At 41.9% G+C, this 13,804-nt stretch overlaps 1 protein-coding gene across 3 annotated transcripts in view; it reads right to left on the reverse strand.

Annotated features, from left to right (window-relative positions):
- Positions 1–1,525: 1,525 nt before the first annotated feature.
- abhd2b (abhydrolase domain containing 2, acylglycerol lipase b) overlaps positions 1,526–13,804 on the reverse strand; it is a 29,538-nt gene continuing 17,259 nt past the window's right edge. The window contains exons 3-10 of one of the 3 annotated variants that reach the window (XM_060928106.1): positions 13,571–13,746; positions 10,283–10,450; positions 9,775–9,958; positions 9,542–9,634; positions 5,534–5,635; positions 4,666–4,735; positions 4,466–4,550; positions 1,526–2,399 (exon numbers count right to left, since the gene is read on the reverse strand). In XM_060928106.1, coding sequence (XP_060784089.1) covers positions 2,197–2,399; positions 4,466–4,550; positions 4,666–4,735; positions 5,534–5,635; positions 9,542–9,634; positions 9,775–9,958; positions 10,283–10,450; positions 13,571–13,746 — 1,081 coding nt within the window. In that variant the 3' untranslated portion in view covers positions 1,526–2,196. Of the gene's footprint in view, positions 2,400–4,465; positions 4,551–4,665; positions 5,450–5,533; positions 5,636–9,541; positions 9,635–9,774; positions 9,959–10,282; positions 10,451–13,570; positions 13,747–13,804 lie in introns of those variants that run through there. The other 2 variants (XM_060928107.1, XR_009655244.1) reach the window with 2 other exon arrangements.

A 13,804-nucleotide genomic window follows, 5' to 3' on the forward strand; every position in this document is an offset into this window, starting at 1 on the left:
GTGTGGAGTTTGCATGTTCTCCCCGTGTCCGCGTGGGTTTCCTCCGGGTGCTCCGGTTTCCCCCACAGTCCAAAGACATGCAGGTTAGGTTAACTGGTGACTCTAAATTGACCGTAGGTGTGAATGTGAGTGTGAATGGTTGTCTGTGTCTATGTGTCAGCCCTGTGATGACCTGGCGACTTGTCCAGGGTGTACCCCGCCTTTCGCCCGTAGTCAGCTGGGATAGGCTCCAGCTTGCCTGCGACCCTGTAGAAGGATAAAGCGGCTAGAGATAATGAGATGAGATGAGATGAGAAGCGTTATGTTTGGAGAAAGGAAAACACTGCATTCCAGCATAAGAACCTTATCCCATCTGTGAAACATGGTGGTGGTAGTATAATGGTTTGGGCCTGTTTTGCTGCATCTGGGCCAGGACGGCTTGCCATCATTGATGGAACAATGAATTCTGAATTATACCAGCGAATTCTAAAGGAAAATGTCAGGACATCTGTCCATGAACTGAATCTCAAGAGAAGGTGGGTCATGCAGCAAGACAACGACCCTAAGCACACAAGTCGTTCTACCAAAGAATGGTTAAAGAAGAATAAAGTTAATGTTTTGGAATGGCCAAGTCAAAGTCCTGACCTTAATCCAATCGAAATGTTGTGGAAGGACCTGACTCGAGCAGTTCATGTGAGGAAACCCACCAACATCCCAGAGTTGAAGCTGTTCTGTACAGAGGAATGGGCTAAAATTCCTCCAAGCCGGTGTGCAGGACTGATCAACAGTTACCGGAAACGTTTAGTTGCAGTTATTTCTGCACAAGGGGGTCACACCAGATACTGAAAGCAAAGGTTCACATACTTTTGCCACTCACAGATATGTAATATTGGATCATTTTCTTCAATAAATAAATGACCAAGTATAATATTTTTGTCTTATTTGTTTAACTGGGTTCTCTTTATCTACTTTTAGGACTTGTGTGAAAATCTGATGTTGTTTTAGGTCCCATTTATGCAGAAATATAGAAAATTCTAAAGGGTTCACAAACTTTCAAGCACCACTGTACACTATATACAAGCTATATATAGACACTATAGACACCCTAGGAATACCTACCTATTTGCCAGAAAGAATCCAAAATGGCAAGGAATTGACCGAGAAGAAGCGATTTTTGTTGAACTGCTCATTAAGGGTTAATTAGTCTATAATTTCATTAATAATTGTAATTAAGCAAATCTGGGTACAAGTTATATGCACCCTAGGCAGACCTACCTTTCTGCCAAAAAGAATAAAAATCAGTGAAGAATTGAGAGAGAAGTGATTTTCATGAAATGTGGATGACGACAGACAACACATGATGGTATAAGTTCATCGCCTGTCGGCTGGATGAACTAACAATGGGGCAATGTGATGAAACATGAGTTACTGTCACAATTCCAAGCTTAATTACTTTCCTATAGCACCAAGTCCTGAAGTGCAGTTCCACTTAAATATACCACAGAAATTTGCCAACCATAGCTGTTTTATTTATTCAAGCGTTTTTATTCAATTATAGTTACATTTAATGTTGTGGGAAGTGCACACTAAGTTTTTCTGTTATAAACTACAATACAGCAAAATTTCAACAGCACTTTGGTATTTTAAGTGAAATCCTTTACATTCAGCGTCAGCTAACAAAGGGTGACACTGTCTCACAGAGGAAAGCACACAACCTGAATTTTATCTCACAGAGATCTATCTTGCCATATCAGTTTCTCTTTTCCAGCCAGCAAACAGTGACTGCAGCAATCTCATTAGTATGTAAGACAGTAGGATAAACTAGTGGTCAGGGTGCAAACTCAATTCACCTTCAAATCCTCCAACCCATTTTTAGACAATGAAGTCACTGTGTAAATGTTTTCATCTTATTAACAAAAAATGAAGGATGCAATTTATTTTTTAATGCACTTATAGACTTATGCTCACTTCAGTACCAGAAACAAACTCATACAGTATACTTATGAGTATATGAGCCTTCTTAAGCCTATTGTATAGCTGTCCTTAGGGAACAAGTATTGTAGAGAAATTCTGTTAGTTACAGAGATACAGTATGTGTCTCCATGAGACCGTTTTTTGCTTTGTGTTCAGTATACACTCAGACAAGTGAGTCAGCTATCGAATGCATTTTAGTTGCACTTATGAGTGAAAAGAGGAGCATGCCTGTCCTGGACTTTGCTAAGCTTTGCCTTTGAGTTCTGTACAGTCCATGGCTTGGTGGTACTGCGGGTACTCCTTCTTCCTCTGGCAGATGGCATTAGCATAGCTGATGATGACTTTGTCCATCCAGGTAAGAGGCTGAGGGAAGAGCATGGTGCCTTCGAAGAAGCCCATGTGCCCTCCGTGCTGTGTCAGCACAAAGATTACGTTCTCTTTTTGTTCTATGGGGCTCAAAAGTGGTTTAGCATTAGTATGTGAATGCCAAATACTACATAAAATACTGCAATACTGTAGGTTTCTCTTTGATTAAAGAGGATATAATCACAGGTTTACAATTTATCCTCGATCCCAAAGTCCTTCCTGCCTTTCAGTTTGCTGCCAGAGACTCATCAAGACTCTATTAAGCCATTCAGCATGATCTGGAGATCAGTTCTCTTTCTAGCCAAAACAAGGGTTGCTGTGAGCATCACGGCTATCAGGACGGACGTAGGTGGACATGTGATTACAGATCCATATGGAGCCCCTGACAAAAGGCTAAACAAATGCATGCTGAATGAGAAATGAGAGCTGCACCATGACATTTGGCTCTATAGTGAAAAAACACACTCTGAAGCTCCATGTCTCAGCACCCAGTATGCACCAAGCAGATAAGATCCCATCCCATCCCATTATCTCTAGCCGCTTTATCCTGCTCTACAGGGTCGCAGGCAAGCTGGAGCCTATCCCAACTGACTACGGGCGAAAGGCGGGGTACACCCTGGACAAGTCGCCAGGTCATCACAGGGCTGACACATAGACACAGACAACCATTCACACTCACACCTACGGTCAATTTAGAGTCACCAGTTAACCTAACCTGCATGTCTTTGGACTGTGGGGGAAACCGGAGCACCCGGAGGAAACCCACGCGGACAACATGCAAACTCCACACAGAAAGGCCCTCGCTGGCCACGGGGCTCGAACCCGGACCTTCTTGCTGTGAGGCGACAGCGCTAACCACTACACCACGTGCCGCCAGCAGATAAGATAAAACTTTATTCATCCCGAAGGAAATTCTTGTGCCAGAAATCGCTCCATAACAATACAGTATGTTAGAATCCAACAATACAAGCTGAAAATACTGGACAAGAAATAAATGCCTAAAAAAAAACCCACAGTGCCTAATAGAACAACAGAAAAACAGAATATAAATACTGTAGATTACATAAGAGCTAAACTGTAAACTAAGATGAAAAAATAGGAGAGAATTAGATCTGAAAAGGTGCACTCTGGAGAAAAGGTGAATCCTTCATAGACATCATTGTCATCAGTACCTGCTGCTCAATAATTAGGATCTCTTCTCTGTTAAAGGATTATTCCATTATTTCTAAAGCTAACATCTGTCTACCAGATCTGATGAGCCATAATTTCTCTACACTTCCAGTACTGACCAAAAAAAAAAAAAAAACCTCCCTTATCCTCAAAACTCACTCATAATAAAAGTCTAAAGACAGATGTTGGGGTGTCAATAAATGTTTACACGAGAACTCATTTTTGTAGCATGCTTTCATGAATTCTTCAGCTGAAATTATTTATAAATCAGGCTCCAAATCAGCACCTGTGCTAATCTAAAAATAATCAGAGGAGCTCCATTTAAGCATGACACAGAAGACTTTATTTTACGGATAAAGCGGTCTTTTCTGCAAAAAATTTGCTTGTTCTCAGGAAATAAAAACTGCATGATGTCCATGAAAATGATCACCATTCCAGCCAATATAAACTGATTTGGGGTTTGTAAATACTTTAAGTCACAGTGCATTCCTGTGGGACATGCAGACAGGATATAATCTGATCTCGGGGCACACTGTGTCTGTACTGGCTGATAAGATCTGTTGTGGAGAAGGGAAGTGCGTACTATGTGTACCATCTAATAAATAATCACACGGGGCAAATGGATCGCATGGCCCTGAAATATTCAGCACCAGCGTCTGAGCACAGAGCTTCTGCAACACACACACACACACACACAGTTTACAGCCCGAGTTTGCTTTAATGGAGTGAGGGGGGAAAGGGCTGCAATACACTTTTTATCCTGTTACAGTGCTGACTGAAAGAAATATTCTGTGCTTTTGGAATTAGCCTTAACAACCAGAGCAATGATTACTTTCTGCATTCATGGACTTCGTCATCGGAATATACTGAATGTAATGTTTGCTTAAAAGTTATACGTTTTTATTTTTAAATATGAACGCTACAGGAGATACATATACCCTTTTCTTATTAAGTAATACATTTGTGGAAGCGTTACCTGCTAGGGAGTGAGGTATGGTCAGAAGAGACTCATGGACAAGTGGGTCATCTGATGAATTAATCATGAGAAGAGGAACATTAACCTGACAGGTGCAAGATAAATTACATAAGCATTATTATTATTGTGCCATTTACGTTACTTGCAATAATGTTAAGTATAACTACAATGATCTCTTTTTAATAATACATCTTACTTACATTGTGAATGTAATGGACACAGCTTTCCTTCTCATAGAACTCTTTTAAAGAATTATGACCGTGGAACTTTCTAAGGAAAAAGAAGTGAACAGATAGTAGCATACACAACTAACCCTTTTCCACCAACAGGGAATGGGTTCTATTCTAATTCGCACACCAAATTTTGAACCGTTCAGAGGATTTCAACCAAAAATTAACTGGGTCAGAACTTGAAAAGTTGGTTCCCAGCTGGAACCAAAACATAGATGATTTTTTCAGCGCAGCCCATGATATCAGTGGGCGTGTCATTCATTTGGAGAGGAAGCGGAGCGCAGCAATGGAGAACGCAACGGAAAAGGATACGGTACATCTTCAGAAAAAAATGGAGTGAAAACAAATATCTGCAATAACAGAAAAAAAGCTTTCAGGTAATCAATGTGCACCGCCATCTCGCTATTACTGTTTACTCCTGTTGTGAATTGTGCAACACCCTCTGTTCATGGCGCATCCTTGCTTACAATGGTTCCACTCAGAACTAGTGAAAAGGTGGGCTGGTTCACTAGCTGACACCAAGGTTCCAAGAATCCTGAACAGAACTGGTTCAAGAGCTCATTCCCTGTTGGTCAAAAAGGGGTAAACCTGAAAGTACACTATGGCTTGGTCAAAGCCATCAACACCTTTAGCAAATTTCAATGTCATCAAATGAGTTTTCCTTGTTCCAAATGCTTTAGTAAACCATTCCCTTACTGTAAAGCCGTTCTTGCCGAAGACTAACTTCAAATATTCTGTACAACTACAATTGACACTAACACACAAAACAACACCAATGAATTCAAAACACACTGAAAAACAAAGATTTGTAATTAAACTGGCTTTAATCAAATTGTACCTCATAATACAGTCATCAATCTGCATAAGCGATGTGGCCATGTAGAGACACTTTAAATCCCCAACGTCCAGTTTGCCAGACTGTTGTCCAAACAAGCTTTTTCTGCAAGTGAACACACTAACATTAGTTATTTTATAAACATTTTATTTCATTATTTTCCCGATACAATAAAGCATGACCACTTTAACAGCAGTAATAGTAGCAGACAAGAGAAGAAGAAACCTTTATTTGTCACATGCATACTTCAAGCACAGTGAAATTCATCCTCTGCATTTAACCCATCTGAAGCAGTGAACACACACACACACTAGAGCACCCAGGGTCGAGTACCTTGCTCAAGGGCACTTAAGCCCAAGGCCGCCCCACATTAACCTAACTGCATGTCTTTGGACTGTGGGGGAAACCAGAGCAAACCCACGCAGACAATACGCAAACTCCACAAAGAAAGGCCCTCGCCGGCCGCTGGGTTCGAACCCAGAACCTTCTTGCTGTGAGGCGACCGTGCTAACCACTACACCACCATGCCACCCAAGAGCAAAAACAAAAGGACAGAGCAGAAGATTTAAAAAATTACAGGGAATTATATGCAAGTAATTTGCACTCAATGGAAAAAAGAAAGAAAGAGATAAAGTTAAGTGAATAGAATCAGGTCAGCCTATCAACTCATGCACAAAATTTGATGTCAAATTGTTGAGAAGGATAGGTTCTCCACATAATCAACAAAGGGAAACCAGGTTCTGTTATGCTACATTACATTAATAGCATCTAGCAGACGCTCTTATCCAGAGAGACGTACAGCCTGAGGAGCAGTTGGGGGTTAGGGGCCTTGCTCAAGGGCACTTCAGCCATTCCTGCTGATCCAGGGAATCAAACCAGTGACTTTTTGATGGTCCCAAAGCTGCTTCTCTAATCATTAGGTCATGGCTTCCCCATGGCTTTTAGATATTTAAAGTGAACCATTCAGAGTGAATCTTAGTTTCTCCACTTGGAGACACATCAGGACTTCTTTGATCCATCATATAAAAGAAGGGGGACATGCAGCCTTCTATGTGATTAGGACTAAACAACATGCTAACAGTTACGCAAATCCTATAGCATTTGACTGATCTGAAGTGATGTTATGCTCTGTTAGAGGTACACCAAATACAGTATCGCCATATATGGATTAGGATATATTGTTTTGTTGCAGATATATGATTATACCTCAAATATTGAGGTCCAGAAATTATTTAATTAGTTACATGACCAGAACATTATGGCCCATTGTTGCTGGTGACTAGTGACCTCTCAGACAGCTGGCATCAGAAATTGAAGACATTTTTGACAATTTAGCTCAAGTAAAATAGAGATGATGAGTAACTGAAAAGTAGCAAAAACTGGTGGATGCAAATAGATGAGGAAGAAATGCAACTAAAGGGGTGCAGACACAGGAAGAGATGAGCAGCGATGTGGTGATCAGAGAGCATGGAATATCAAGGAAAATTGGCAACTTTTACGAATGACAGGTGAAATAACTCATGGCAACACAAAGTGGGCAGGTACTGAGTTAAACTAATCTCAACTTTGCAGTGACACGATTGAGGTAACTACCAATTAGAGCTCTGCACTCCCGCGGGAGTCCCGCGGGACCCGACGCAAAGCAGTGCGGCACGGGACAAATTTTGAAAGCTCATTGCGGGCGCGAGCGGGAGGGGGAGTGCACAATGCGGGCGCGGGCGGGAGAGGTGATAAGCTGCAGTCCCGCTAACTAAAAACGTGTTTAAAATAAAATTTATAAATTATTAATTTATGTCTATCGTATATAATTTGTGCTGGATATTTTATTTGGCATTAATAAAAACATTTTAAGATGCCTAAATTTGCGGATGTGGTCTAATCTCGCGTACGTTTCCGATTCCTTTCCGCTCTTCCGTGTTTGAGAGCTCTGATCATGGCAGAAGAGCAGAGCTCCTCTAGTGAAGCTCGCAGTGCTTCAGAAGTGCTGCTTTAAAAAGAGGTACATTCACCGTTAAAAAGTCAAGAGTATTAGTCCTAAGTATTAAAAAGTATTAAAAAAAGTATTAAAAAGTATTAACTAGCAGGGCCGGTTCTGCCCTAATCTGGACCCGGGTGCAACATTGCGCAACCCCCCCCAACACACACACACACACACACACACACACACACCAGTCTAAATCAGGACAACCATCACATAACTATAAACATTTTACATCAACTATTTTAACTAAATGGGCTATAATAAATAAGCCTGCAGCCACGGCGGGCTGCCTTAAAAAGTAACCATTCAATGACAACTGACAGCTTGTGCAGCCATGGCGGGCTGGCTTAAAAAGTAACCATCCCTGTGTCCTCGATTTCTTCTGTTCGTCTACTAAGTCAAGAAGTATATACTCGTTTTGCATTTTCTGCCTCCTTTTTTGTATTTTCGACCCTGCGTTTATTTTCTTTCCTTTTCTGAAAACCCGATTTGTGTCCAGACATTTTGTTCTGCTACCAGTGAACTAACTCGTCAGGTCTCGTCTCTCGAGCCCGCGATGATTCCCGTGGGAAGGGCAACAATTGATACATTTTTACAAACAACCAATAAACAGCCAATAGGGAGGTTGCAACGTTCAGGCTCTCCTTTGCTCAGAGACACTCAGTAATGCACTTATTCAGGAACAGAGAGAACTATTTTTTATTTTATCTTATTTTTTGGGGCCCCTCTCCACACCAGTGCAAATGCTACCGTTGCTACCCCTCCAGAACCGGCCCTGTTAACTAGTATTAAAAAGGACTGTGTATCGCACAGATTGTTCAATTTAAAGCTAGAAATAGACAGTGTATAATCTGAGGAGCTGGTTGTGGTTGCGCAGCACTTCATATGAGAGGAGAATGAAATCGCGGTTGGAATCATAACGCCACAGACTCGGAAGTGGGAGTGCGAGTGCGCAAAGCAAGAGCTGTCAATCAAAGCGAGAGCTGTCAATCATGAGTGCACGCAGCGCTCAACTTGGAATGTGTCAGCAGAATGTCAGAGTCGAAACAATAAACTTACAATAAATGAAGGATCGGTCAGTGGAGAGCTCAGCTAAGCTCAGCATGTTTAATTCCCCAAGGCAATGACAAGAACTTTCGTGAGAAATAACGCGAACGTCTGCATCATGCGGGATTTGCGGGTGGGAGCGGGACAAAATATGGCAGGCGCGGGCGGGAGCGGGACTGAAAATCATAATTCTTTGCGGGAGCGGGACTGCACAATGCGGGAGCGGGACTGAAAATTCTGTCCCGCGCAGACCTCTACTACCAATGGGAGCAAAGTATACCATTGACTGACAGATGATGCCAACACTGAGTTATACGTAATTATTCTATCCACATTCACTGCATATGAGCAATCGCATGCTCTGATTGGCTACTCTACTACTAGGATATCAGCTCATATACCATGAGTAGAGAAAAACAAAATGGTGGAGCATGTTGCTGAACCAACCGAGGACGAAATAAAAACTCCACTTGAAAACAAAACTCCAAAAATACAACCAAAAAAAAAAAAGCACCAAATATGGAACAAAAGTATTTGATGGTAAGAACGTCTCTGTTTTTATGTTACAAGAGTTATTATTATAGTATTTTTCACAAATTCAAAAAAACTCGGCACTACGCTCCTCTTCGGCTAACAGCTCATGTACGACTCGATTTCATGGAATAGCTGTTAAATAGCTGTTATAGCCAAAGTGATAACAGGAACTAACTTGTTTCATGGATGTTAGCCAACTTCAAATGTAAATGTAAACTGATAAAAAGAATGAAATGTCAGTCTTTATTAAATAAAACTAGTAAATGTTGTCAAATTACTGTGAAGTAAGAGGAATAAAACATTTTGCTATGACAGTACTATCTAATCAACTTTAGTGTGATAACAGTAACTCTGCTTCATGTCTGGCTGCATCATATTACGTCACTATTGATTATTTTTCTATAACGGCATGCTTGCTTGTATTTTATTCCTTATTTATTAATGCTTACTTGTGGGACAGGATGATCTTTTTCATATTGTCAGCCATGAAGAAGTTATAAAGTCTCCTGCATTGGTCCCACTGTAGAAATGTTTCATGGGCCCTGAAACAAACAAACAAACAAACAAACAAACAAACAAAACCAGAATGAAAATGTAAAATGAAAATTGATGAAAATAAAAGTCATATTGTTTCCTCAAACAGACAAACAATGGTGAATGCATTGTAAGCATTAAAACTGACCTCTGAGCACAATAGCCTTGACAGACACTGACACAGCACAGCACCTTGTCCTGATTGGCTTGGTTCTCTCCCAGAAATTTACACACGATGTTCCCACCTAGACTGAAGCCCACCACAATGAGCGAGGTCTGAGGGAATGTACGTCTGATGTAGCTCACCATGGCTGAAAACTCCCAGGTGCAGCCTGTAGCACAGAAATAGACTGATATATCCAAAAATGGGAATGACTTAGCTGTGTAAAAAAAAAAAAAGTGTTGATAATAGCTAGAATTTTCTTCTCTGTGTGATAACTATATATGGTAAAATAAATAAAGACTGCTAGTCCTATTACTAGAGTGTTGCATCACCAACTGCCCTAACATTTTGGACGATGGAACTGCATATCAAATAGCCAGGCACCCAGAAAAAGAATGCCAGTCCACCAACGTAATGATGAAATAGGTGTAAAATCTTTCCAAACAATCGTTTCCCATGGGAAGGTACTTCATTACACCAACAATGGTCTTACCATAGGTGAACATCCGTGGGGATGTGAGTTCAATGTTTGGCAAGGCCCCAAGGTGGTTAAGCACAGCACATCTGTAGCCCTGCTTCTGGGAGTAATCCACAAAGGTACGGATATAATGCTTCTCACTGTGGTTACCGATCCCTGGGCAGATCACCATGGTTATGTCATCTGTGAGAATACATCACACAAGTAGTTAGCCATGAACAGCACAGGTCCCTATTATGTTCCTCATTGTCTCTCTTAATACACCTGAACTTGATGATGGGCAGTTTATAGCCCTTAAAACCATGGACCAGTTTAAGTCAGTTTATATCAGTGAAATACACCAGGTTGAAAAATTTAAAGATTTACCACGACCTTCATATAAACTGTACAATCCAACAAATAATTAGTTATGCAAGTGTGTTATGTATTAGACATCTTATCTCATTATCTGTAGCCGCTTTATCCTGTTCTACAGGGTCGCAGGCAAGCTGGAGCCTATCCCAGCTGACTACGGGCGAAAGGCGGGGTACACCCTGGACAAGTCGCCAGATCATCACAGGGCTGACACATAGACACAGACAACCATTCACACCTACGGTCAATTTAGAGTCACCAGTTAACCTAACCTGCATGTCTTTGGACTGTGGGGGAAACCGGAGCACCCGGAGGAAACCCACACGGACACGGGGAGAACATGCAAACTCCGCACAGAAAGGCCCTCGCCGGCCATGGGGCTCGAACCCGGACCTTCTTGCTGTGAGGCGACAGCGCTAACCACTACACCACCGTGCCGCCCTGTATTAGACATATGTTGTTTTACTGTTTTTAGTGTTTAACTGAGCCTTGTGTAACCTCAGCAATTTTGCGATCATATTTGGTGCAAGAAAGATCAGTTCTCGCATTTCCTCAGTGGTTGTTGGCTTTTCACACTTCAGCAATGCACTGAGAATGGTATAATAAGGAAAATGGGCAGAATTGTGTCAAATCAGTGTGTAAAAATGTCATCTCAGAATGCACCACTTATCTAACTCTGCCTCAAATAGGTGACAACATGCAAAGAAAAGGAGGATAAGCTGGAAGGACCTGTGGGAGATGGAGGCAAGCAGAATTAGCTTTTTGCTCAGAGCAACATATGACGTCCTTCCTTCACCCAAAAACCTCCAGCAATGGCTGAACGAAGATCCATCCTGCCCACTATACTCAACTCCAGCTACCCTCAGACACATCCTCACTTGGTGTAAGGTGAGTCTCTCCCAAGGCAGGTACACATGGAGGCACAATGAAGTGCTGAAATGCCTGGCAACAGCGATTGAGACCAAGAGAACTGCTAACAATGCCCTGCCCCCCCCCCCCCCCGAGCTTTGAGCACAGTACCAAGGACACTATTTGTCTGAGAAGAAGAGGGGCAGAGAGGGCCTACTCCATTAACCAATGCTGGTCAGCTGGAAGGAGCCCAAGACTGGAAAGTGCAGGCTGATGTAGGCCAGTGGCTACATCACCATCACCACCCTAAGACCAGATCTGGTACTCTAGCCCAACACCCTGAGCATTGTCTACTTCAACGAGCTGACAGTACCCTGAGAGGATGCAGTTGATGAGGTGAATGAGAGGAAGAGGCTGTGGTATGTGGAGATGGCAGCTGAGGCAGAACAACAAGGCTGGAAAGCAAGAGTTTGGCCAGTGGAGGTTGGCTGTAGGAGCTTTATTACAACATCTACCATCAGGTTGCTCAAAGAGCTGGGAATTCAAGCACAAGCCCAGCGCCAGACAATAAAAGAAACATCAGGGACTGCAGAACGCTGCAGCCAGTGGTTGTGGATCAAAAGAAAGGACCCCATCTGAGCCCCAAGATGTTAGGGACACACACCCAGGTCTGATCAGCCTGTGGTAGGCCTGCCTTAGCAGAGGGTGTATTGTGATTAAAAGACCAAAACATCCAATGACACTATGGTGTACAACTGATGAGGTGTCCCTAACATCTTTTGGTGGTTACTAACATCTGTGAGTGGTTGGCATTTTAAAGTCAGTATAGTGTGGAGGGCTTCATACAAGGGACTATCAACATCTTGTCCTTAGTCTTAAAAAGACCGTTTTGGGTTAGCAGTGCAAAAGAGGAAAGCATGCCTACAGAGGGCTTAGGAGTAATTAGACCACTGAGGACTGCTTGGTCAGGTACATCCAGGTTCCTTTTGCATCATGCTTATGGGAGGATCAGAATTCATAGAGTCATTCTGTCTGAGGTGGAGAACATTGGTAGCAGTGTAATGGTGTGGAGGATGATTGCCTGGCATATACAGTATTCGCACCCCTGATACCCTGAATGGCACAACATATCTAAAAATTATTCTTAAGTTCAACCTTCCACAGTCTTGCACACCAAACCTCTAGCATTTGCTATAGAAACATAGCCAACAACTGCCAACTTTCACACAAAGAGGCATTTTGACCAGCATGGCAGATAGCCAACTATAGACCCCCTTAGCTCCTTGGCAAACACACATCTTGTTTAAATGTAAATCTTGCTCACTTCAAAAACTCAAGACTATACCTAAATCTGAAAGTGTATTGTGGTATTCAAACTTGTTTCAATGCTGGAAAAGTGCTGAATGAAGGTGTGCATATACCAAGCAAGGCAGAGAGTCAATCAGATTCTGAAGCTTGAAGACAGAAAAGTGTACAAAACATAAACACTATGTGACTTGTAGGCAGAGCATCTGTCGCTGAGAATAATCCCTTCATGGCTACAGGTTATTCACACTTAAATGGACATTTCCAGCATAATAATGCACCATGTCACAAGGGATGTATTGTTTGAAAATGTTTCCAGGAATACAACAGTGAATTTTCATCCACAGTCCCTGGATCTCAAGCCTATAATGTATCTTTGGAATGACATAAAAAAGGTCTATTCACAGCTAGACTGTGCAACTGTCTAATTTGCAGCAAGTGTGAAATGCGCAACATCTTTTCGAATCCCTGGTGAATTTATGTTCTTCTGAAGGCCAAAGGAGATTTAACACTCTATTGAATTGCCACACCTAATAAACTGCCATATTTTTGTATATTAGTAATGTTCGTACAGGCTCTTTTTATCTGAAATGAGGGAAAGGACTAGTGTGGACCACCAGGCATGATAAAATCTTAGCATTTTGCTGGTACCTTCACATACCCTCTGAATATTTGAGAATGTTAAAGCCATCCCTCAAGAATTACCATCAACTCAAAGCCTAGTCGATCTGCTCGACCTGATAATCTACAAGAACATTGGTATGCATTTGATACTATTTAAATAAATAAACTTACCACCCGTTACATGATCACCAAGTGGCTCAAAAAGGTCAAACGTGGCCATAGCCCCATCATGCATTGGAAGATACAAGCGCATGCCACAGGGCTGAGGACAGTCCACTCGGCCCATCTTTCCATACAGCGCAGTTTGAAAATGTCCACTCTTACCCCACAGTAGTGGTGGAACGTACCTGCAGATACATACATATATTATTGTAGATGTATGATGTATCAAATTGTAGGCCAGCT

Source organism: Neoarius graeffei, chromosome 8, assembly GCF_027579695.1.
Source record: "Neoarius graeffei isolate fNeoGra1 chromosome 8, fNeoGra1.pri, whole genome shotgun sequence".
In the NCBI taxonomy this organism is placed as follows: Eukaryota; Metazoa; Chordata; class Actinopteri; order Siluriformes; family Ariidae; genus Neoarius; species Neoarius graeffei.